The sequence below is a fragment of the Stenella coeruleoalba genome (genome assembly GCF_951394435.1).
Source record: "Stenella coeruleoalba genome assembly, chromosome: 11".
NCBI classification, from domain to species: Eukaryota; Metazoa; Chordata; class Mammalia; order Artiodactyla; family Delphinidae; genus Stenella; species Stenella coeruleoalba.
Window position 1 is genome coordinate 9,247,048 of NC_137157.1, and position 26,364 is coordinate 9,273,411.

Consider the following 26,364-nt stretch of genomic DNA (forward strand, 5'->3'; position numbering starts at 1 on the left):
CACCCGTAGACTATTAACAGCACGACACGTTATACCACCCTTTATTATCTCTTTACTGACGTAAAAAAGTGATTCTATCTCTAGAGACCAAACAGCATAGAGAGACGTTCTCGGAAGAGGATCCCTTTGTGCCCAAGCCTCTGTGACTGATTTTGAATCTGCTCACCTGCACAAGGAGATGGCTTCGTAGTGGAGGGGGGTCAGGGCCCTCTGCCGAGATCCGCTTTTCCTCTGCTCATGCCGCGGCTCCCCTCGGAAACCGGCACCACAATGGGCCCCGCCCTGCCACAGGAAAACATGTTCCTGGACCACATGGGACCTTGGAACTGGCCTTCGACTTTTCAGAGTCCAAGCACACTGGAGGCCGTGCACAGCAGCCAGTCCCTGGTGAGCTGTGTCTGGGGCATCATGGGGCAGGAGGCTGGGCACCAGGTGGGGGGGTGTTGGCAAGAACCCAGGGGGGCCTCAGAGACTGACAAGAAAGTTTGAGTTCTGCTCCACCACTGACTGCGTGACTTGGACAAGGTGAGAGTCTCCTGAGCCTGCTTCCTCCTCTGAAAATACGAAGGGCAATTCCAGCTGACAGCCCTGGTGGTACCCCTTCCCCACTGAACGCAGAGAACATGCATGAAATGGTCTCACTGAGGGCCTGGGCTGGCCTGATCCCGACCCTAAGTGTCTGTAAAAACAGTGCACGTCTCCAAAGCCCTCGACCACCCAGAGCAGCAGGTCTCCAGGACCTTTTGGAACCATTCTCCACTGTTCTCTGTTTCCAGTGAGCCCCGAGGCCTGGCCTAAGACCTGTCTGTTACCGTAGAGCTGGCAGAGACTCACAGTCAGTGGTTAAGACTGCAGTCTTAGCAGCTCCCACCCTGGGGCCCTCCCCAGCTCCAGCGGGGAAAAGCGGAGCAGAACTGGCTCAGCCCGATTCAGGGCCTCGCCACTCCCGGAGGGGCCTGACAAGGGCGGCCCCTGCCCCCACTCAGGCCGGGCACACCTCCCCTCTTCACCCGGCCCTGGGGAGCCAGCCCTGCCCAGCCTGCCCACTCTGGTGGGCTCCAGGACCAGTGCTCCTCTTGGACCAGTTCTCTCCGGTTCCTTTCCACCTGACTGCCCTCTCTGCAGCCATCCCAGTGCCCCTGAGCCCAAAGAGGCCTAGGGACGGGGCGCAGGGACGGGTGCAGGCCTCGAAGGTGCAGACGCCAACTGGGGTTCCACTCTGGAGGCCGGCTGGAGAAGGCGAGAACCACCCCCCAGGGGCGAGGGGGTGCTAGCAGTGGCCACAGGCTCCACCAGGGGAGATGGTGTCGGGAAGGGGGTGGCCTTGGGAAAGCAGTGGCTGCCACTCGCGGGGCTTGTGGGCTGCCGCCCTTGTGCCCCTTGTTCTGAGAAACAGCCATGGTCGTGGTTGAGGCTGCCGGGGGACTGAGCCTCCGGCCCCTGTGCTGCCGCCGTGGCAAGGGGTCCGGTCTGCGTTGGTGCACTGAGAGAACATTCTCTACAGCACCACAGGCTGTGGAGTGAGAGTACGATGCAGGCTGAGCACCAGGCCCTGCTGGCCCCTGGGGCACAGGCAAATGGCAGGAAAAGGCCCGTCCTGCCGGAGCTGGGCCCCGTCCCCAGGCAAGGTCCTGCTCGGGCTGCACTCTGCGGCCGGGCTACGGCGCCATCACCACACTCTGCTCGCCATGGTCCACGCTCCAGAGGCGGTAGAACTCCGCGAAGTCCACGTAAGGCTCGACGCGGCCATCCTCGCCGGGCGGGAGCGAGTGGGCGGGCCGGGAGCGGAAAAGGCCCCCGTCAGAGCTGGAGCTGCTGCTCTGGGTGTGCGTGTTGGTGGACTGCAGGGTCAGGGTCGGGCTCTGGCTGGGAGCACAACAGGGGCAAATCAGTGATGGGCCGTGGCGTCTGGCCAGCCCCTCAGGGCACAGGCCACAAAGGCAACCACGAGGGCCAGCCGGCCAGATGTCTTTCGGGGCAGAGGAAAAGTCAAATGTATTTTTGAAGCTCTAACCACATGCAGCTCTTTAAATTAACTAGAATGAAATAAAATGGAACCCTCACTTCAGTGCTCAATAATCCGCGTGGCTAGCGGCTACTGCGTAGGATGCAGAACTTGCCGCCCGCGGAGCGGCGCCGAGCTGGGCGCCATCCACTCCAACCTCTCCAAATCCATCCCAGACCAAACCCCACTGGTCACAGGCAGGCCAGGGTTCTTCTCCCGGAAAACCTCCCTACTCCCTCCTCCTCGTTTCTCTCGCAAGCTGGGTGGGGACGGGCCCCCCATGTTCCCAGAGCTCCCCGGGCACCCACCCTCTGCCACACAGCCTGTAACATCTGGGAATTACCTGCTAACCCACTGTCCTGCACACTCCCAGCACTCAGAGCTGGGCCAGCCTGGCAGCGGGGTGGGGGTGGGGGCAACTAAGCTCTGACGCAGGACGGAGGGACCCAGGGAGCTGGAGGCACAGAAGAATGGCTGGTTCTCCTGCCTGGTCTGGGATGGCTGCTACACGCCCTGCCTTTGTGGACACAGCTGGTGGCTCCTCTGAGCAGCCCTGCAGGGGTGGGGAGGCCACCCGTACAATGCTTAGGATGCCCAACACTCAGCTGCCCGGCAGGCCCCTCCAGCCCACAGGGGAGGCGGCAGCAGCCTGGGGGCAGGGAGCAGGAAAGGCCCCTGCGAGGCACAGGGAAACCTTCCCGGTGGCCCTTCCAACCGGCCAGATCTTGAGTGGGCTGGGTGGGGCACCTCTATTATTCTGTGCAGGGCTGGAATGTGGAAACCAGAGCCCAGCCCCCTGGTGTGGCAGGTGGGGGTACATTCCCCAGACGTGGAGGGGGCGAGGCAGACACCCGACCTGTCAGGCAGGTCTGCCAGGAGTGAGGAGGGGGCCCGCCCACCACACCCCCAGGCTCCAGACCCCCTGCTGCTTCCACCCCTCCCCCAGCCTGAAACTAGAGAACTCGCTTCAAAGCTAAAATCTGACGCTTCAGTCAGAGAGCACTGGCTCTCATAAGCCGGCACAGGCCAAACAATGTCCCACAAGCACAGATACCATGGGGGAGGCCCCCCAAATCACACACTCCAAGACGGGAGAACAGAAAAGAACAAGAGGACAACCTTCCCATTAAATGAAAACGAATACATGGCACCTGCAAGCAGAAAGGAGCAGCAGGCTGTCAGCGCGAGCTGCCTGTCTCCACCCCCTCCCTTCCCGCTTCAAGGAGCTGCTGGAAGCTGCAGTCCCGCCTGGGAGGCTACGGAGGCCTCCCCAGGGATGGAACTGGGGGATTTGAGAGGAACAAGACCCCAGCACATCTCAGGGCGTCTCATCCAAGGTTCTTCAGGCACGGGACGTGGCCCTACGGCCACTCCTGTCCAGGGACCCAGGGCTGTGCCCAGGAAGCAGGCCTGAGATGGCTGGGGCTGGGGGTGGCCGCTTACTTGGTGAGGGTGGGAGTGGCTTCGTCCAGGGTGGAGGCACTGTGGGCCCCGTTGACTAGCTGGCCCTGGGAGGGCATGACGAGGGACAGGGTCACGCTGGTTTTGCTGGTGCTCTGGGCGCTTGAGTAAGGCACTGATACGGGGTACACGCGTCCTCCTGCAGCTGTGGGAGGAAGAGAGTGGTGGGCTACAGGGTGTGGCTCGGGGGGACCCTGGGGTGGCAGCAACAGGGCCGCTCCAGGGCCTGAGAAGGTAGGCGGTGGCCCGGCTCGGATCCCCTAGCTTGACCCTCTGCCCCTTAGGACAGCGAAGGAGTACCCGTGGCAGAGACTCCTCCGGGCCAGGCAGGGGCCTCCGCGCAGCAGCAAAGCACTGCTGGTGCTCAAAGCAGGAAGAGAAGTGCTGAGCTGCCTCAACGAAAGGGTTACTGCCTGGCTTCCCACGGTGCTTTAACCCAAGGGCTAAGTATGCTCCTAGTTGAGGTTGGCCCAACAAAAATACGGCTGCAATAACAAGCTAGAGAAACTCCAGTAACCCCGGTGTCCGTGGGAGAACAAATCCATCTGATGCTTGAGTGCTAGGGCTTGCTTGTTTGAAAAAAAGAAAAAGAAATGCAGCCCCAGGAACTGCTGGTCTTGACACTAAAGCAGCACTGGGAGGGAGAACAAAAGAGTAATTCTTCCTGGGCAACATGATTTAGAATTAAAAGGTGGAGAGTAAAGCGTCTCTCCCTCACCTCTGACATGCCCGACCTCGGCTAGGTCCCTTCCTTCTAGGGCCTCAGTTTCCTTTCTGTAAAAGGGTTGTTAATGAGGACGAAAGGAAATACGCGGGCGAGGTGGCTGGCGCACAGCAGGCACTGAGCCCGCAGCGGCCGCTGTCCCCGCGATGTGGCCCGCGATGTGGCCCGTGGTGCTGCAAAGTGCTTCCCGTGCACTCAGGTCTTTCAAAGGAGGCCGGGGCAGGTGGTACTGGCCTCATTTCACAGACAAAAGGGGAAAAATAAGCGCAGCTCAGACAGCTTTAAAGTCAGGGCCCGGCCTGGAACTGCTCAAAGCCAGGCCTCCCGACTCCACTCCGCCCCAGGCAGCAAGGCCGTGGCCTCGCCGCTCTGCCCCGACCCCAGCCCCGGACGGCCTCGGGCACGGGCTTGCGGCACACATACCTGGGGCTGGGGTGGGTGCGGCCTGGCTCATCTCTCCCAGGGGGTACCCAAAGTTCCGCACCAGCAGGGTCATGTCCTCGTGCCTTGGGCAGAACTTGGCACGCTCCCCGCCACTGGCGAAGGTGTCACTGTGGATGCGCTTCACCCGGTCCACCACGGCCTGGGCCACTGCATCCAGGGACGTCTGCTTGGCGAACTCCGTGTCGATCATGGCGGCAATCTCCTGGGGGCGACGGGAGCACAAACCTGGTGAGGAACGAGGGGGCCCAGGGAGTGTAGGCCACACCTTCACAGCCGAATCAGGACACTTAGGGGTCACCAGTCAAGCAAGTGGACGTCCCCACCGGCCAAGCCTGCAACCTGAGCTTCTCAAGGTATTCAGGATAATTCTTTTGGAACTTTCTCATTAGAAAAGGTGTGACCTTGTGATTTCTCTGATTTTTGGCTTCCACACACCAAAGAAATGGGGGAGAATATCCACCTCACTGCGTTGCAGTGAGGATTAAACAACATAATGGACGTGAGGGCACTTTAAGCTCAGTACAAACTGTCGGCTTTCCTTCCTGGAACAAACTTATTGTAGGAGATGATATGTCAGGATGAAGAGAGAGTCTCTGCCCTCAGAGAAGTCCACTGTCCCGTGTATTCTAGAACCCAGTAGAAGCCACTGGATAGTCTTATCACGAAGAGCAAAGAAAGGAAAAAAAGATCACATTTATGGTAAGATAAAAAATATAAACACAAAATCCTCTACGTGATGGCTGGCTGCAGTCTCTTGGAGGTAGGAGGGCAGGGGCAGGTAACGGGAAATGACCTGGGCCCGGTCCGGGGGGCTCAGCTCCAGCACTGACCAGCTTTGTCACCTCAGGCAAGACCCTGAACTCTGTGAGCCCCAAGTTCCCTAGCTTGACATGGCAGTGAGCCCCTGCCCCCACCATGTTATAAGGCTACTGGAAGGAATGAGATAAAATGGATGAAAAACCTTGAACACAGGTATTAGGAGACAGTGAGGCGCCTAAGACTTGCCCTCATTATTTTTAATTAGGACAGAGCAGAAAAGGTTACCTTCTCACCAGAATCACAGATGGAAGGAGAAACACAAGCTGAACTTCTCTGACTGACCCAGCAAGCCCAGGTCAGGTAAAGGCAGCTTCCCTTCAAGGTCATCCTCAATGTGACTGCCTCCTAGTCCCGCTTCACTGACGACTGTCTGACACGTGCATCCCAAGGTGTAGGAAAAAGCAGCAGCTCCCCCTGGCTGAGAACCCGTGTCTACCACGCCCAGCCTTCATCACAACCCCACAAAGGCAGAAGTCATCATCCCCATCTCAGAAACAAGGAATGAACTGTGTATCATCTGCAGCTCAAAGAGGGAAGCGACGGAGGCAGTGGAGCAGGACTGGGCGGGCCGCATGACTCCTTGGCCGGCGCTCTATGTACCAGGCCGCGCTCCTGCTGGGCTTTCCTCCGCGGCCCACCCGGGCCCTTCCCAGTCTCCAGAGCCACGTGTGCCTGTGGAAATTCATTTCCCTCACCCTCTTCCCTTAGGCTTTGCTCAGGACCCTAGGGACTGGCACTGCTTCAAGCCCAGATGAGCAAAGCTTTTGGGTAGGATGGGTGTTCTTGGAACTCTGGGCTTTTTCTTCCCCCAACTTTGAACCCAGAGAAGATGTCTGGTGAGAGCATGTGAGAATCAGAGCTCTGGGGAGCATGCCACCCTGCAGGCTGGCCAGCCAAGCTCTGCTCGGGCCCAGCTCACCTGGTTGGCCTGCCCAGGCCCGTGGGCTGCCTCCAGGGCCTTGTACAGCCCCTCAGACATCAGCACCAGGAAGCCAGTCACCCCATCCAGGGGCTGTGCACCGTGGATTTCAGGCTCCGCGATGATGGGCTTGGACTTGGCAGCGCTGTGGGAAGAGAGCAGAGGGCACAGCTGTGCTTGGAATGGCCCCCTGGGGACATTTATTCTGGTGAGAAGAATCTACATCCAGAATGTAAAATAAAACACACATCTGACAAGAGGAAAAGAAAGAGAGGAGAGAGAAAACCAGAAAAACAGACCTGTCTTCTGAGGGCAGCTCTTAAAATAAAGCTCAGAGGGCCAGGAAAGCCAGGGCGAGGCTGGGGTCACAACGGCCAAGGTCAAATGCCCAATCCTGGTCCCACTCCACATTTCCTGTCCACAGAGCTGGGGGGTGGCAGGGGGAGGGTGGGACAGCCAGAGGGATGGGTTCTCTTTTAAAAGCCCACTCCTCTTGGGCTCCTCCAAGCTGACCCAGGCCCCACATACACTCTAGCTGCAGAGGGACTATGAACTGATGCACCATCAGAGCTGGTCAATGTCGGGAAGCTCCAACATGCACACATGCACACAGGGCAACGATAAGAAGATGTTCCCGGCAACAGGATTTGAAAGAGTGAGTCTGGCAACATCCTGAAGGTCGGTCCATCAGTAGGGGCGGGTTAGGTGAGTGCTGACAGCTACACACTGGAATCCTAGCAACTGTCACCAAGAATGCTGCCAGCCTCAACTGTAGGTGTGCAGGAATGGAGGAGTGGGTGCCTAGACTGAAAAAAGTGAGGCGCACAACACTGGGCGCGGAATGCCAGCATTTGTGGGTGTTTTGAAAAAGCAACTTGCTCCCTCCCCACCCCCAACAAGCACGCGCCATGCACAGTGCATGCGGCGCGCACACACATGCGCGCACGTACACAGAAACTCCAGGGCAGGATACCTCAGAAACTAGCAGCTTCTGAGGAAGGAGTCTGGGCTTGGGGTGGGAGGAAGATTCACTTTTCACTGCATATCCTGGGCACTGTTTGAATTGTTTTAAACCACAGATGGACCTTTCCATAAAGCAAACAGAACCCGACAAATTAGAGACAAAAGGTTCCAAACGTAATTATTTAAACCTTGTGAGGGTAAGGAGCTGTAACACATGTTTTCTAAGACACAAGGTGGGCAACACACACACACACACACACACACAGTGTTGTCGCATACAGGGCCGCCGTAGTTCAGGACACAAGCTCTGAATTCAGCCTGCCTGGCTTCAAGTCTTGCCTAAGCCCACTATTAGCCCTGAGACCAGGCAGGCTACCTAGTGTCTGCATGTGTCAGTTTCCTCATATGAAAATACCTCTGGGGCAATAAAAGCACCCACTTCATAGGGCCCGAGGACTGAATAGGAGAATGGATGTAAAAAACTGCGCATGGGCTTGGATGAAGGCTCACGTTATTATCATCGTCTGTTTGCTATGAGCAGTGGGTGGCATCCAGAAGGGACAACCCATCTGGCAGCCCCGCCCTGGCCCCAGTCATGACAATACCGACCAACAGGCCTTCGGTCTGTCTCTATCCACACCAGGCAGCTCATGCCAACTCTGGCCTCTCCTGCCAGGCCCTATGGCATTGGTTGCTGCCCTTGGCTTTGGCCCAGCTCCCCACCTAACCCCTTGCCAGCCTAGCTCTACAGGACCCCAACTCCTGGCCTGCTGCCTGCTGGGTCCAGGGCCTGCCCCACACCAACCTCTCTGGGAGAATGAAAGCATCTCCTTGGGCTCCAAACTACCTCAACTGTACCTTTTGTCCCTAGAGCCTACAATCTGCATCTGCCCCAGGCCTCTGGTCTTACAAATGGGGGCAGCTAGGCCGGCCACTCACCTGAGTAGGTCGATGTCAGTGTAGCCGTATTTGACCTTGTAGTCCCCAATGCGCCTGGTGCTCTCCTGCCCACAGATGACGCCCACTTGCTTGATCTTTCCTGCATCCAAACCTACCAGAGGAAGAACAACACGACAACCTCAGAGTTTGTTCATAAAGAAGAACCAAAAGAAGGGGATACAGACATATCCACAAAAACAAGGCACCGAACAGGAAGTGAAATCATAGCTGGCACCTTGGAGGGCAGTTAGCCCAAAGTCCCCCCGTGTCCTCAGCCCCCATCCCCATCAGAACACCCGTGGCTCAGAGTCCTCCCCTACGGGACAGCAGATCCAGCACCGCCCAGCTCAGCTCCCTCTGCAGCCTGGGCTCACAGGGAAGGGAGGGGGTGGCCATGGCGGCAGCTGGAGCCCCAGGACTTCTTTGGCCTCTCAGTCTCCACCAATAACAGTGCATACCAGAGACTCCTGGAAGCATTTCACATGTAATAACTCTTTCAATCCTCACAACACCCTGAGGTTAAGTGTTACTATTATCCTCATTACACAGAAGGGGAAACTGAGGCACAGAAAACTTGAGTAAGTTCCAAAATCACCAACTAGTAAGTGGAAGAGCTGGGATTCAACCCCAGGCAGGCTGGTCCCAAGCCCAAGGTCACAGCCCGTCCACTTCATGCCTTTCTCTACATGACCAACAGAAGGCACAGGGTGAGCCACCAGGCCCCGCCCCCCCACTCACCCAGCTGTGAGAGCCGGAAGAGCTCATCCTCATTCTCCGTGGTGTGGTCCACGTTCAACTGTGTCACCTGAAGACCATCCCCCGTGGATTTGCATAAAAGTGCACGGTTCGTACCTGCAGAAGAATTCGAGCAGCTGAGCAAAGGCTGAGAGCACAGTGAAGAACGGGACACGTTGAGAAAAGAGAGAAAAGGCAAGCATCTCACACATGGAAGTCCTTGAAATGAGCAAAGAAAATAGGCTCAGACCACTGGAGCCAGTCACCAGTCAGGGAGAGCTGATAATATTAAGGAATTAGGTTAAACTTTTCCAGTGACATCCGAGGACAATTATGATTAGGATTTTAACGAGACCTTTTCTCTAAGGAGCCACACTGCAGTATTTACAGATAGCACGACACAGCGTCTGGGTTTGCTTAACAACAACGCGGGGACAGAGGGCTGTAGATGAGTGAGGCTGGCCGGGGGAGGATGCTGGGGCTGGGGGATGGGCACACAGCAGTTCATTAAATGCTCTTCACTCTGCTGTTTATTACAGTTTTGAATTTTTTCCGTAACGAAATCTTAAGGAAAGGAGGAAGAGAAGAGGGACTGTATCAGTGGGGTCTCTCCAGAGCCCCTGCAGTAAACTGCACCCTGAGGGCACCGCCTTCTCAGGCCGAACATGGCCCTTCACCTACAAATCCAAACGTCCCTGTGACCTCTCACCCTCCAGCCCACAGCCAGCCCATCTTGCCGCCCTTCATGCCAAGTGGGTCTTCCACAGCCGGGCAACTTCTTCTAGACAAGGAAGCCACTGAGGTAGCCCAGAGAGGGGACACAACTCCCCAAGGCCACAAGCCAGTTAGGGGCACAGGGGGGACTCAAGCCGGGACACCAGCCTCTCAGCAGGTACTTCAAATGCCCCGGCCTGGGACTGAGACGTCCTATGGAGTTAACGGGAAACACTTAGTGGTCTCAGGACGCTCGAGGTGGAGGTCTTCCGTGTCTGGGAAGCAGACCGCCCAAAGGACACACGGATCCCGAGGCTGACCTTCTCCCCTGCTCTCCCGCCTTGGGACAGGCAGGTGGCTCACCGACATTGGCGACATAGAGCCTGTTGTTGAGAAGGACCGCCACCACGGCCATGGCTCCTCCCGAAATCTCCTTCTCCAACGTCTTGAGTCTTTCGAGGATCTTCTGATACTGAGGGGGCAGCTGGTGCTGAGGGGCGCCCTAGAAGCCATCACCGGCAGTCAGAGCGGGCCAGGGCCTTGGAGAGCATCTCACCAACCTCCCCTCCCTTAAAGACAGAGCATCTGAGGCCCGGCCGGGAAGGAAGCTGGCTGCAGCCCCAGGGCAGGCTTCTTTCAGGAGAGCCAGGCATGACCTAACTCGTCCCGTCGGCCCTGAAGGTACCTGCGCATGACGTGAGCAGGCAGGTGACGAGGCCTGGACAGATTCGGGCCGAGGACCGACCTGGAAGGAGCTTCTCTCGCACCCTATGCCCACCCCAAGTGGAGTCGCAGAGTATGGCTGCTCGTAGCCAGCCAAGGAGGGCCCTAGGAGGGCAGACCCGTTGCCACCTGCATCCCATCAGAAACTGTCCCCTAACGCCTGCCGCTCTGGCCCAGTTGTATCAATGGCCTGGGAGGGACATGGCAGATGAGTCCTTGCTCCTAGCAAAGCTGGACCTTGATCTGCTGCTCGTGGGGCACAGGCTGGGGACGTTACCTCAGGCAGCTGGGACTGGAGGCTCGCCTTCTCTGCCAACGCGTCATCGATGGACTCTAGGAAGCTCCTCTCCACCACATCGAAGGCCTGGAGGCAGAGGACAAGGCGGCAAAGGCCAATTCAAACACCACTGTCATCTGAGGCTGAAATGCTATTAACGGCAACAAGTTGCATCAACTGCAGGTTACCATGTGATGGGGCTTCGCACAGCGCACCACCAGGCACTGCTGCTCCCGCAGAGCAAGGTCTGATGAAGATGGCCCCGTGGGGCTGGTGCCTTCCAGGTGGCAGTGCAGAGTGACCAGAGAGGCGGGACGCGGCAGAGAGGTGGGGAGCACAGGCTCAGAGTCAGGCTGCCTGAGGGTGACGGCCAGCTTGGCACCTGCCGGCCAGGCAGCACAGCCTCCTCAGAGGAAGTGCTGTTCTGACAGTGACTGAGGGTGTCCGCCCTGAGCACCCAGCGCCCGGCTCAGACTAAGTCTAGGTCAGTGACAGCTAGTGTCACTGCCACATCCTGAAGGCCCCTCAACACAGCTCACGCTGCCGCCTTTCCCAAGGGCGCCAGCTGAGACTCACTGGCACTGGGCCCTAAGGCCATGGCCGGCGCGCGGGCCCGCAGGTGCCAAGGCAGGAAAATGGCTGGGAACGCTGTTTTCGAGGAAGAGGAATCCACACTTCTCATCTAAGACTAAGTGCCCCTGGACTTGCTTCCAAAAGGCGATGCCAGGAGGACAAACTCCAGAACAGCAGCAAGCACAAACGCAGAAGCGGCAAAACCAGCACAAGCCCAGCGGGAGCGAGGAGGCCTGGGGAGCGCCCAGTGACTGAGTGCCTGAGCCACGCGGGGGAGAGGGCCGCCCTCAACGACCTTGTCTCTACCAGGGCCCAGCAGCCGCCACCATGCCCCACGTCCAAGGTGACGTCCAGAATCCCCTTCCCCAGGAGCACCTCGTCCAGAGCCGACCCTGCCAGGCGTGGGGAAGGACTGCTGCTGGCTGCCCGGCCCTGCACCTGGGAAGCGGGTTGCCCCTGCCGCTGGGAGAGGCTCCCAGAGCTGGTTCTTCTGCAGAGACAAGGAGCCAGTGGGGTCTTCAGACCAGCCCCGGGCTAACCGCACGCTCTGCTGTCGCAGGGCCGAGGCCCAGGGAACTCAGCCACGGCCAGCCAGCCCGAGCCCCCGTACCTGCAGCAGGACCCGCCGCACGTCGGCCTCAGTGTGCTCGGCGCTGAGCTGGCCCAGCAGGAGCTCCGCAGACAGCCGCTGGGCCACGAAGTTGGTTACCCGGTTGCCATCGTAGCCGTTGAAGACCCCGTACAGGAAGCAGTTGTTCTCACTCCTGACAGAGGGAGAGGGCAGGAGGTGGCCTGAGACCAGGGGCTCACAGAAGAGTGATGCCAGCTCCAGAGTGAGGGGGAGAAAGGAAAGGTATTGGGGAGACAAAAGACACAGCAGCTGTGGCTTCAGGTGCCCACGTGGGTCCCCCACTTTGACTATCATTGCACTCCGGCCGTGGCTTTCTAGGATACCCCTGCCCCCTGTAGCAGGCCTTCAGCTGGTCTGAGGTCTAGATGTGGAAGGGACAGCAGCAGACACCACCTCTCGTGGGCCATATCGCACTAGGAAGCCCCACGGAAAACACCTGCAAAACTGCTTTCTCTTGCTTGCAAACCTACTTCTGGTGCCCAGGAGAGCGCTGCCAGCACCCTCACCTGAACTTGAGCCAGTTGTCCTCTGGTGGGTGGCTCTCAGTGCCCTTGCCATCGGCAGAGTAGCTGCGGTTGGAGGCTGAGCCAACTCCAGAGAGGTGGCAGAGCGGCAGGTCATCCGTCCAGCTTGGTTGCTGCTCCTAGGAAGGACACCAGGAAACCAAGCGTGTTACCTTCTCACCCAGGGCAGACCCCACCTCATCTGCTTTTTCTTCCCCAACAAAAACCTAGCAGGCCCGGAGCCCCACCCAGAGGGTTCCACTTCCTCCTGGAAAACAATGATGCGTGTATGAACAAACACTTGCAGAAGGGTTTGCATGGTTTATGGCTAATCCACAAACTTCCCCGGGAAACCTGAAAAAGACGAGAGTTCCCACATGCAAGGCTCAGCAGGGATCTCCAGGAGTGCGCTACGCTGTGGAGCATGAGTGAAACACACACACACAAGTGAAGCAAACTCCTCGTATAAAAACTCTTTGGTGGTCCCCACCTTGCACTGCAATGGCTCTGACTCCAATCCCTTGGGCACTGGTTAAAACTGCAGATTTCCAGGCCCTGCCCACAGAATGTCTGATCCTGGCGGGGCTCAGGATATATGCAGTGTAGACAGCTCCTCCCAGGGGACTGATTCAAGCAACACAGATCCACACCTAGAGAAACTGACTTAGAAGCTCAGCCTCAGTCACTCTTCCTGGCACTGGGGTCTCCACGCCCTGGTCCCCACTCCACCCTGGTGTCCTCTCCCATCTGCCCCCCTGCCATATGCTTCTCCACTAGTACCAAATGCTTGCAGTACCCTGTCCACATCCCGCTCTTTCCCTCTGCGTGGAACACCCTCCTTGTCCTTGTCTAATAATTCTCCATGTCCTTCGGGACTCTGGCTCGGGAGTCACCGCCTCCAGGAAGACTTCCTTCAGGACGCCCCTCCCCAGGCTTGGCTGCCAGCCCTCTTGTGTATCCCTACTACACTTGGCCCCCCACTCTTGCCTGTGTCTGACTCCCATTCTACCCCATGGATCTCAAAGCAGGCTGTTCAGTATAACCACGACAGAGCTTTAAACACAAACACACGCACATATACACAGAGCTGTCTAGGAGGCAGCCCAAACACAGACTCTGAATTTCCTAAATCTCCTTGGGGGGGCACTCTGAGCACCTGCACTTTCTAAGCCCCAGAATCGACCCTGACACAAGGCGCAGGTGTGATCCACTAACTCACTGAAAGCCTCCCCTACACCCAGCCCCCACTTGAGAGCCCTGACTGGTTCACAAAGGCATTCCCGTGCCCACCAAGCTGAACTAGAGCAAACTAAAACTGGGAAAATCAAAGTTCAACTGCAAGGAGAGTAAAATTTGGATTGAAAGCTTTATTGAAAATTTAAAAAGCACGAATACTGTGCACAACTTCTTACAAGTTAGCAGTAACAGACTTCAAAAAAGGATGTGAAAACTACTTCAACAGGCTTTTGCAATCAGATATGTAAAAAGCCTGTGGTTAGCTTTTGTGGCAAATTTCATCTTTTGTTTATTTACATACTGACAGGGAGTGACTTCATAGCTTTTTTATTTTTATTTTTTCATTTCAATTGCTTTTATGCTGCATTTATTCCAGCGCTTTAGTTTTGTGCTTTGCACCCTGGAGCAACTTCAGCAGGGTGTGGGAGTTTGTTTTTATTTTTAAATTAGCATATAGTAAAATTGCCTTTCTGGTGGGCAGGTCTATGAGGTTTTTTTTTTTTTTTTTTTTTGCGGTACGCGGGCCTCTCACTGCTGTGGCCTCTTCCGTTGCGAAGCACAGGCTCCAGATGCGCAGGCTCAGCGGCCATGGCTCACGGGCCCAGCCGCTCCACGGCATGTGGGATCTTCCCGGACCGGGACACGGACCTGTGTCCCCTGCATTGGCAGGCGGACTCTCAACCACGGCGCCACCAGGGAAGCCCCAGGGCTATGACTATGAGTTTTAACACTCGTAGAGATTTGTGTAACTACCGCCACAATAAAGATACAGAACAGCCCATCTTCCCCAAACACCCCCTCATGCTGCCCCTTTGAAGCCACACCCTCCCCTAACTCCTGGCAACCAGTGACCTGTGCCCCATCACTCTACAGTCTTTTCAAGAATGCCATAAATCAAATTATGCAATGCATAACCTTTTTCTTCCTCTTTTTATTGTGGTTAACACGTATAACATAAACTTTACCATCTTAACCATTTTTCAAGCCATCTTTAAGTGTACATTTTCCTGGTATTAAATATATTCACAATGCTGTGCAGCCATCACCACCATCCATCCCCATAACTCTTTTCATCTTGTAAAACTGAAACTCTATACCCAGTAAACAAAAACTCCCCATTCTCCCTTCCCTCCAGCCCCTGGCAACCACCACTGTACTCTATGTCTTTAAGTACATAACCTTTTGAGACTGGCTTCTCTCACTCAGCATTACGCCTTTGAGATTCATCCAAGCTGGTGCGAGCATCAACAGTTGGTCCCTTTTTATTGTAGAGCAGTATTCCGTCACATGGACATAGTATAGTTTATCCATTCATCCCCTTAAGGGCATCTGGGCTGTTTCCAGTTTTGGGCAATTCTGAAGAGAGCTGTCATAAACACTCATGGGCAGGTTTCTGTGTGAACATAACTTTTCATATCTCTAGGGTAAACACCTAGGAGTGAGACTGCTGTTTAACTTCATACGAAGCTGCCAAACTGCTTTGCAGAGCGGCGCGCCACTTGCCTCCCACAGGTAACGCACGACCGTTCTTGCTGCTCCGCATTCTCATCACATGGTATTTTTTTTTTTAAGACATTCTAAGAAGTGTATAATGATATCTCATCACAGCTTTAATTTGCATTTCCCTAATGGCTAATAATGATGTTGAGCATCTTTTCATGTGCCTATTTGCCATTCACATATCTTCTTTGGTGAAGTGTCTCTTTACAAAGTCTCATACCTATGTTTTAATTGTGTTGTTTGTTTTCTTAACTACTGAATTTTGAGAGTCCTTCATATATTTTGGATAAAAGTCTTTTCTTGCATATGTGATTTGCAAATATTTTTCCCAGTCTCTACCTGCTATTTCATTCACTTACCAGTGAGTGTCTTTTGTAAAGCAAAAGTTTTTACTTGTGATGAAATCCTTTTTTAAAAAATATTTATTTTCCTTATTTTTTTGGCTGTGTCGGGTCTTAGTTGCAGCACACAGGATCTTTAAGACATGTGGGATCTTTCGTTACTGTGAGCTGTCTCTGCGCTGCAGTGCTCAGGCTTCTCTCTAGTTGTGGCACACAGGCTCCAGAGCACGTGGGCTCTGTAGCTTGCAGCACGCGGGCTCTCTCACTGAGGCGTGGGAGCTCAATAGTTGTGGACCCTGATGAAATCCATTTAATCATTTTTTTTCTTTCATGGTTCATGCTTTTGATGTCATCTATAAGAACTCTTTGCCCAGTCCCAGGTCAAGATATCTTCTGTTTTCTTCTAAAAGTGTTACAGGGACTTCCCTGGTGGTCCAGTGGTTAAGACTCCATGCTCTCAATGCAGGGGGCCCAGGATCGATCCCTGGTCAGGAAATTAGATCCCACATGCACGCTGCAACTAAGAGCCTGCATGCCTTAACTAAAGGATCCCTCATGCCACAACTAAGAGCCGGCACAGCCAAATAAATAAATTTTAAAATAAATAAATAAAAAATAAAAGTGTTATAGTTTTACATTTAGACCTGTGATCCATTTTGAGTTCATTTCTATATAAGGCAGGAGATTTAGGTAAATTTTTTTTTTTGGCAAATGGATGTCCAATTTTTCCAATACTATTTGTTGAAAAGACCATCCTTTATCTGGACTTCCCTGGTGGCACTGTGGTTAAGAATCCGCCTGCCAATGCAGGGTACACAGGTTCGAGCCCTGGTCCGGGAAGATCCCACGTGCCGCAGAGCACCTAGGCCCGTGTGCCACAACTACTGAGCCTGTGCTCTAGAGTCCATGCGCCACAACTACTGAAGGCCGTGCACCTACAGCCTGTGCTCCGCAACAAGAGAAGCCACCACAGTGAGAAGCCCGTGCACCGCAATGAAGAGCAGCCCCCCCAGTCGCCGCAACTAGAGAAAGCCTGTGTGCCGCAACAAAGACCCAACGCAGCCAAAAATAAATTTTAAAAAAAAAGAGTATTTTAAATACTTCTGGTTACTTTAAAAAAAAAGAAAAAAAGACTATCCTTTCTCCATTTAATTACCTTTTTTGATCTATGTGTCTATCCTTCCACCAACTCAAAGCTCTTGATGATCATAGCTTTATTAATCTGTATTTAAAATCTACATTATAACATCAGTTGGTGTGATGCCTCTAACTTTATTCTTTTTCAAAACTGTTTTGGCTATTCTAGTTCCTTTACCTTTCCATATAAATTTTAGAATCAGCTTGTATTTACAAGAAAATCCTGCTGGGATTTTGATTGGAATTGTTTCAAATCTATAGACCAATCTGAGGAGATGTGACATCTTCACTATATCGAATCTTGCAATTCATCAAATGGTATGTCTTTAAAAGTCCTTGTGTCTTCTTTATGGGACTTTAAAAATTCACACAACTTCACCACAAGGGCTAAAAAGCTACCAATGCCTACGAGCAGTCTTTGACAACAGAACATATGACTAAAATCTACTAACGGAAAAGGAACGGCAACAAGAGCTGAAATTCTGCTCAGCTCCCGATGATGCTGAGCATTTAACTCTTTCAGGTCAAGCTACAGGGAAATAAAACAAAACAAAACAATAACTGCTTCACAGTAACACAAAATTGTTTCTAGTTTTAATCCTGACCTGTCTCACTTTAAAGCAACAAAAATGTCTCTCTTAACATAAGTGTGAACTTCAGTCTTTGGAATCCACATATGACATTATGCAATGAGAGTATATTTGATTAATACATATATTCATTCAACAAATGTTTACTGAACATTTACAACAGGCTGGCATTACTCCAGGTGCTGTGGACACAGTGGAGAAAACAACCGAGGGTCCTGGCTTGAAACTTCCTTTCTAGGGAGAGAGACTTCAAACATGTAATACGATAAATAAACAAGGCACTTTTAGACAAGGAAATGTGCTATGGAGAAAATACATCAGGGTAGGGGGACAGACAGTGGTGGGGAGGGCTCTTTCAGATGAGGTGGTCAGAAGAAGCCTCTCTGGGGAGGTGACCTCTGAGATAGACCTGAACGATTATGGAGCAGTGGCCATTTCAGAAAGTGGGGAAAGAGCCTTCCAAGCAGATGCAAAGACCCTGAGGTAGAAAATAGAATGACTTACGTTTAAGGAAGTGTGAGGCTGGCGTGGCCTCTGTAGTGAGCAGCGGGGAAAGTGGCTTGCTCCTGCGTTCACACACATGCACGCACGTGTGTGCCCAAGTAAGGACAGTGTAAGGCCTTTTAGGCCACAGAAAGGAGTTCATTACCAAGGAATTATACTTCAAGGAACAGATATTGCCAATCATCCCCTATGTCTTAGATCTGATTAATATACCTCCATCACCAAGGACCTCACAAAGGTCTCAGGCAACCTCGCAAGTAAATTTCCCAAAAAACTCCTTTTTCTAGGGTCTGCCTCCTGCCTCCAACTGGGAAGAAATTAAGCATAAGATAAGGCAGAGGCACAAAAGCATCTCCCCAACTAGGAGTGTCCCCTGTCCTGAAAAGATGGGCCAAGAAGCCAGTATTCGGCACCCCAAAATGTCCCAGCTGTTTTAAAGCATGGGAGGAGAAGACATTTATACTTTCTAGAATCCTGTCTGTGATTAAAACTGAGATTAAGATGGATTGAACTCGTCCTCTAATATGAGATGAACAATATGAATGTGTCACCCACGATGCAAAACCTGTCATCGATGCTGCAATCACAGTGCTTCCTCTGCCATTATCTAACTCCCACAAGGGACAGAGACAGGCTTCCAGGGACTTAAATCTTTCCAATCAATTCATACTTTCCAGAAAAAAAAAATATTACCCAAGCAACTTATGGGCCCACTCGGCATTGAGAAATACACTATGAAAAAGACTAGTACATTAGTCTTTCACAAGGAAGGATACAAACTCAAATGGATGACTGAGGAACTTGCCACGTCAGTGTGTCGTGGCAGAGGAACAATTCATGTAAAAGCACTTCACGATGGGAGCTCACGAAGCTGCTCTCAGGAGCGGGTGATGCCACGCTGGCTGCTGCAGCCATGCCCAGCTGACATGAGTGCAGCAAGCTCGCCAAACCAGAAAGACTGTGTGTCTGACAGTGGTCAACCTACTTAACAAGCACCTTATTCTTCAGAAAGTATTTATGCTTAGTGTCGGGATACTTCTACAGTGTTAAGTGCTTTTTCTGAAATTGGATTTTCATAATGTTGAGCTAGTAATATTTTGGAAATGCATTGTTTTAGTAGTTGGCAATCAGTGTTTAGGTCAGTGGGTAAGTACTCCAGGGCTTAAGGGCAGTGTTTGTCCATTTCTGATAAAAACACTTAAGGAAACAGTCATTGATGGATATTTTCTTAATGTACCATTATATATATACTTCAGTCAGTCCTAATACCAGCATCTTACTTAGTGGGTAAACACAAAAGGCATTCGCATTAGGATCAGGAACAAAGCAAGGATACCTATAATCTCCATTACTTAATAATGAACTGGAGGTGTTAGCACATGCAATTAGACAAGAGAAAAGGAGGTGAGCATACGACTTGGAAAAGACGTACAGTCATCTCTATTTGCAGTTGATGTGATGGTATTTGGAAACCCTAAAGAATAAATAATAAAACTAACTCAAATAAAATAAAGCAGTAAGATGGCAGGATACAAAATCAACACAAAAAATCAACAGCCTTCATATACTTAAAGAAAAGATGGGCATCTGGCCTCTACTTACTGTCAACTAAAACAACAAAGCCTTTTTCCTCTGAAGTTCTCTTGAGTCAGTTCCCCAAAACCACACTCCTATAGAGGAGTTTTTTTTTTTTTTTTTTTTTTTTGTGGTACACGGGCCTCTCACTGTTGTGGCCTCTCCCGTTGTGGAGCACTGGCTCCGGACTCGCAGGCTCAGCGGCCATGGCTCAAGGGCCCAGCCACGCCGCGGCACGTGGGATCTTCCCAGACCCGGGCACGAACCCGTGTCCCCTGCATCGGCAGGCGGACTCCCAACCACTGCACCACCCGGGAAGCCCTATAGAGGAGTTTTTTAAACTTAAATTTATATCGGTTGGATTATATCTTAATGCTTTCATCTCAGCCATCCAGCCTGTTGACATAGTTTTGAATCTCACCCTTTGACAGATTAACAATCTCACTCAGCTGTCTATCTTGTACAGATAAGGCCTGCTACAGGGTGTTCCAAATGACTTCTAAAAAACTGTGACCAGAAGAAAAAGCGTGGGAAGCTAACCCGCTTCTGACAGGAGGTGTCTGCACCAAACACAGAAGGGAAGTAACACCTCCGCCAAAGGTTTATGATACTTGAAAAGCCATATATATTTTTGGAACCTCAAATAAAGAGGCTACTGACCCTAGAGGTACAGTCACAGAAACAAGCACATACTTTAAAACAAACCAACTATTTATATATGAACCTTGCTGAGTGAAGTTCTCCTATTTCACATTGACATTCTTTAAACAATGAGTTTCTAGCCAACTTGCCTTGCTATTTAAATAAAGAAAGAAGAAATTAGAAAAAAATTACCCAAAGAGCATATTAAATAGTATCTACGGTAAGGCAGAGCCTCCCCCTTTCTGTCTTTCCAAGTCCTATCCACCCACAAAAGCCCGGCTCAAATCCCACTGGTGCCAGAGGCCCGTGTTTCCCAAACCTCAACCATCCACTCACCATCTTCAACAAATTACCCATTTCATGTTTTTTCTTTAATCTGCCATTTTTTCTTTTATTAAAATGACTTCATTTTGAATATAAACTCTTCAGTATTATAAGTGGAAAACCATTATTACCTGCCAAATCTTGATGGTAATAAAAAAGGAAAACAAAACAAGGTTATTAAATTCTAGCTTAAGTCATGGGCTGCTGCACTCTGAGCTGAAGCCCTGTTCTCTCTGTTGAAATAAAGGGAGATTAGCAAGAATCAGAAAGGTGTTACATACGTACTAGGACCAAACCAAGTTTATCTCCTGATATCATCAGAGAGTTTCAAAGAGAACTAAAGAGCAAATAACCTCCACATGTAAGGATGCGTTTTACATCGGCATACACCTGACCCCCTCACTGAATGTGTTCCAGGTTCTGGGAAAATACTGCCCAAGGCCATGGGGCCCCTTCCCTGAGAAATGCATCCCGTGGCCTCACCGTGCATTCTGGGTACCTACTCACTGGCTATTAACTATTTGGCAACTTGTGGCAACTCTCAGGTTATAGTCTGGTATTGTTAATTGGCTACTTTATTTCACCGATTCAAAGACATGTATTTTCAACATTTTTAATATCGCTGAAGTTAGTGTGTTACAAGTTAATTAGCAGGGCACTTTCTTTCTTAGTAGTATATAAGATAATGATGTGCCCTTATAATCCATAGTGTCTTAGACCCAATGACATACGGGCAATTTCTCAGATACTCATGAGTGCTCCTTCAGCGACGGCCCTGCATAGAGTGCAGTCCCCACAGCAGCTCAAACATTCAGTAACAAGCTGCCAGAGAATTCCAGGAGGTGCTACCCGTGTGGGAGTGGGAGAGTATCTGGTCCTCCCTGATTTCAGCAGTGGCCCTCAAATCATTCTCACCCTGCTGTGGCCGGCTAAGCTTCAATTGTATTCTCCCCCTTCTGTCCACCGCCATCGGGGATTATCCATACCAAGCATTCATTGCTGATTCTATTAAAACCCACCAGACTGCCAACACTCTTGCTTCCTTCCTCCACGTTTCTGAACAGTTTTCGGAAAGGTCATGTATTTTCTACTCACACAAACCACCCACCCCTCCACCCCTGCACGCACTGATGCACACTTTCTCCCACGCCCGCAAATGCCAGGCCCACAGCACCAGCAGCAAGCGGTGCTTAGCGCCTGAACATGAGTCGTGAGAAGCTGAGAAAGGGGAGCCTCAGGCTTAGAGCCTCATAAACACATACAACAGTGAGTATGGCTCACTTAACTCTTTGACGGGTTACAAGCTCATTTCTCACAAGAATCTGTTTCGAAAAGCCTAATTTTAACTTGATTTTCTGAGGGAGATTCCAAAATTCATATTTTGGTATAAATTTCTCTAGTTATTCAATTGTATTTAACGCATTAAGGGGGTCACACCTTGCACACATATATTTCAGCATTAGCACCTCATGTACACGTGACCATGTCACATAAAAATAGTCCATAAGGGCTTCCCTGGTGGCGCAGTGGTTGCACCAATGCAGGGGACAAAGGTTCGAGCCTCGGCCTGGGAAGATCCCACATGCCGCGGAGCAACTAAGCCCGTGCGCCACAACTACTGAGCCTGTGCTCTAGAGCCCGCGAGCCACAACTACTGAAGCCCACACACCTAGAGCCCGTGCTCCGCAACAAAACAAGGCACCGCAATGAGAAGCCCGCGCACCGCGACGAAGAGTAACCCCCACTCACCGCAACTAGAGAAAGCCTGAGCACAGCAACGAAGACCCAACACAGCCAAATATAAAATAAATTAATTAATTTTAAAAAAAAGTAGTCCATAAAAGTCCCCAGAGACTCATCTCAAACTCCCGGGCAGCAGAAACAGACAAAAGCATGATTCCGAGTTCGGGCCACAGCCTGAATATCAAATCATAGCATGAAAAGGCCGAGTGTTTTTGTGGCGGAAGCACCCGGATTCCTTATAAGCAAAAAGGAAGCTCAGAAAGGGAGAATCATGCCCTCAGCAAGATGACTCTGGGTGGGGGCAGCAGTTCTTTCTCTCCAAAAAGGCTAAAACACCCTGATGCCTCCTGCCATCTCTATCTTTCAGAATGACCCCCTTTTCCTTCCTTGCTTCTCTGGGACCGACCCCACTCCTGGCCCCCACCTCTTTCACTAGGGTTTCCATCAAAGGTTCTCTATGTTTTCATCACAAATATAGCACTAATACATTTTAAAGGGGCTACTAATAATTGTGGAGCTTACCGTGTGCTGGAGCAGCTGGACCACATTCTGACGGCATATGAGACAGTTGTAGGTGATGGTCTAAAGGATGTTTTTATTTTAAGGCTATGTGTTTATTTTAACATACATTAGAAGAAAAATATATGGCTAGGACCTGTGATTTCATAGATATAACTGCTCAGGAAAAATCTGATTTCAAGTTGACTTTTTAAATAATTAAGTAAATAGTAGTTTAGGCAAAATTAAACTCTTGATTCTCCCTGCCCCCAGGGCACGCCTCCTCCAGGGCTCCCCACCTCAGTAAACGGCACCACTGTTGTTCCAACCGAAACCCTGTAGTCCTTCTCGACTTTTCTTCCTCTGTCACACGCCTCACACTTGATCCGTCAGCAAACCGTATCGGCTCTTCCCCCCAAACACAGCCAGAACTGGGTCCTTCTCACCACCCCTCTTCCATCACTCTGACCGAGCCTCTGTCGTCTCACACCTGGGCAACGGGGAGCACCACGCAGCAGGTCCCAAGCTTCCACTCTCGCCGCTCCAACGCCTGCCTCTCGACAGAAGGCTCTTTCTCCAGCCACGAATCAGATCACTTCACGCCCCTACTCAAACCCACCCTAGAGTTTCACATCACACTTAGCACAGAATCCAAAGCTCACATCAGGATCCACAAGGCTCCCTCGGACCTCGGCTTCTCCTACTCCCCCAACGTACTCCACTCCAGCCTGACGCTCCCCTAATAGGGCAGCCTTGCACCCCTGTTCCCTCACACAGGAATACTCCCTCCCACATCGCCCACCTCATCTCATCAAACGTTCAACTGTCTTCCCCGACCACTCTGTCTAAAACAGGCCCTTCGCCCCGCTGTCTGTGAATCCGGCCTATTCTTCCTCGCAGCACCCCTATGTTATATCCTGGATATTATTATATCATATATAATCTGTACTTCTTTCTGTTTCCTATCTCACTCACTAGAACATAAGCTTCACGAGGGCAGGGTCCCCTGCACCTACACAGTGCCTGCCACATACGGACTACTCAGTGACGTTTAAGGGAATGAACCGTAGGCCTTCATTCACATCAGGACTGAAGGTGGAGCTTCATGGCTGGAGGTAACCACACCAGGCCAGGAGTGTAACATGTTCATTTAAAACTAACAACACTCCTGGGAGTCCTCTCGGGTGCGGAAACCAAGGTTCAGGGACGTTAAGTGAAAAATCAAGGTTTAGGGATGTTAGTGACTTGCCCAAGGCCATACAGGACCCGTGAGCTGTTTTATCAGGCTGTGAAGGGCCCAAGTTCTTTTGAAGCTACTTCAAAAGCTCATCTTTTCTTCAAAAGACCTTTTAAGGTACTACACTACCTGGGGAGCAAAGGTGAAACTCCTCAGGATGACATTCCACGAAGCGCTCTGCCATCTTGTCCCTGGCACTCCCTCCCAGCACCATGACAGCAGATCCCCAGCCCCTCCTGCAAGCCTCCACTGACCTGGTCAAATTAGGCCATCTGCAGCCCCTCAACACACTGACACTAGAGTGCCTTACACATCACATTAGTGATACAGGCTCCTTCTCCCACGCAGGACTGCAAATGCAGTGGGGGAGGACACCTGCCTTATTTATCTTCGTATCCCCAGGCCCAGTAACTACAGACCAGCAGATCTCATAGCCACCTGCTGTATGACGGTGTCTGAGCTACTCTCACCGGACTCAGGACAGTGGAGGGCAGGCCAAGCCCAGCACACCGTGTGGACCCTTGGATACCCTGTGAGCAGAGATGTCTTGATCATCATTAGCGTGGGAGGGGTCTGGTGTGGACATCCCTATCATCCCTTTGCCTTTCATCACAGTGCTATGTGCTTAAAGCTAACCAGCCAACTTTAAAAGACTGCACACGTTCTGGAGCTAGCAAAGCTCGCCTCTGTCTAACCCGAGTCCCTGGGCTCCATCACACCGATAAGGGAGGGAAGCTGGTAGCCACTCTCCTCAGCAAGCCACGTCAGCCTATGACAGTTAACCGCAACAGCATCTGCCACAATCCACCCAGTATTTCTGGAATATTTACTATACTGGGGACATTTACATAGGGGCCCTGCCCTCCTGCAAAGCAGAGGGCCAGGCCTACCTAACCAACTCAAGGATAAGGCCAGGGCTTCCCTGGTGGCGCAGTGGTTGGGAGTCCGCCTGCCGATGCAGGGGACACGAGTTCGTGCCCCGGTCCGGGAGGATCCCACATGCTGCGGAGCGGCTGCGCCCATGAGCCATGGCCGCTGAGCCTGCGCGTCCGGAGCCTGTGCTCCGCAACGGAAGAGGCCACAACAGTGAGAGGCCCACGTACCACAAAAAAAAAAAAAGGATAAGGCCAAACTGCCAGGCAGTAGTAAAATAAAGGGATAGCCAAAGGTGTGGAGGGGAAGAGAGCATTCCCCACTGGGAAAAGCTGGGAATCGCCGTCCTGGAGGAGCAATTTCAAAGGGAGTCTACACAAAGCCTCTCATTAGATTACAGCAGTGAAGGCCACCCTTACCCTCTGGTTCCAATGCTTCAAGACCCCTTAGGGCAGTAGGGCCAAGATGTGCTGCATTTCTGTAAAGTCAGGGCTGAGCACTGGACCTGGCCTCAAATGCTTTACTCATTATTTTATAAACAATTTATTGAATGCCCAGCACCTAGTGATGGGAGGTGCTGGTAACACTATTCAGTGTTCCCCTCTCTTCAAGTTCACTTTCCAGTACAGGAGGCAGACAAGTCCACAGACCAAGTACAACAGACTGCCATGTCTGAGGAGGACCCAGGGGACCAGCAACCTGCCCTCGGTCCATGGTGCCAACACGCATGTGCATCTATGTATATGTGTGTCAAAAGAATGCAGGTGCTGGAAGACACCAGTGACAATCCCATGAGGGTCCAGACTGGGGGCAGGTGGGAGGGGGGAGCCTCACGACAATCCTCCCACTGCCTGCTCTTACCTAATGGATAAGGAAACTGAGACTGATGGAAGCACAGTGAGTTACAGCCAGGACCAGAACCCAGTCATTCCCTCCGTATAGCCTAGAGGTTAACAGGGTTTCTGGAATCAGAATCCCTGATTTTAATCCTGCCTCTGCCACTTACCAGCTGTGTGGCCTTTGGCAAATGACCACCTCTCTGTGCCTCAGTTTCCTCATCTGTAAAACAGGGAGAATTACAGTACTTGTCTCACGGGGCTGTTATGAAAAATTAAACTTAGAAATATAAAGCTATTGGCACAAAGCCTGGGATATAGTAAGCGATACACAACTGGCTACTGCTGCTGCTACGATGATTATTATCGCACGACCCGCCCAGGGCCCGGGGTAGGCTCGCTACCCCGGCTCTCTCGGCGGCCGCGCGCCACTGTCCCTGCAGGCTCCAGAACGCTCCTACCCTCCACGCGCCCTTGACGCTCGCGGCCGCTGGACCGCGAATCCGAGCCCCCGACGGCCCGGCCGGCAACGCGCACGCGCGGGCCTTGCGGGGCCGCACGCACCCGGGGTCGGGAATGAGGGGGGGCCGGCCCGGGAAAGGGGAGGGCGGCGGCCACACCCTGCCAGGGACGGGGAGGCGACCAAAGGCGGAGAAGGAGCCGCGCTTGCACCCGACAGGTCCCCCCGGGCTCCCAACCCCCATCCCGAAGAGCGAGTGGGTTCCTCACATTCTGTAGCAGGCTCCTCCTCTGTGCCGCCATCTTGGAGGGACCCCCGCGAGCGCGCCCGCCTCCCGCCAGAGCAGGCGAGAAAGGCGGCTAGAGCGACCCAAAGCCGGCCAGGAGGACCGCGCTACCAGGAAGCTTGAGCCCAGCGCCACCCTACGGCCGAAGTAGG

General features: G+C 52.4%; 1 protein-coding gene across 3 annotated transcripts; it reads right to left on the reverse strand.

The window, feature by feature from the left end:
• TAB1 (TGF-beta activated kinase 1 (MAP3K7) binding protein 1) lies at positions 1-26,276 on the reverse strand. 3 transcript variants are annotated; one of them, XM_079937937.1, is made up of 11 exons: positions 26,196-26,276; positions 12,434-12,570; positions 11,907-12,060; positions 10,724-10,810; positions 10,087-10,225; positions 9,013-9,126; positions 8,275-8,386; positions 6,373-6,517; positions 4,614-4,836; positions 3,449-3,611; positions 1-282 (listed from the first exon to the last, which is right to left on the reverse strand). In XM_079937937.1, exons 1-11 carry the CDS (start codon positions 26,226-26,228, stop codon positions 201-203), a joined length of 1,389 nt encoding a protein of 462 aa, XP_079794063.1. In that variant the 5' UTR covers positions 26,229-26,276; the 3' UTR covers positions 1-200. The 3 variants fall into 3 exon arrangements, with proteins under 3 accessions (XP_079794063.1, XP_079794062.1, XP_079794064.1); XM_079937936.1 differs by having other exon boundaries at positions 1-1,866; XM_079937938.1 differs by lacking the exon at positions 1-282 and adding an exon at positions 1,722-1,862 and having other exon boundaries at positions 26,196-26,275.
• Positions 26,277-26,364: the final 88 nt, after the last annotated feature.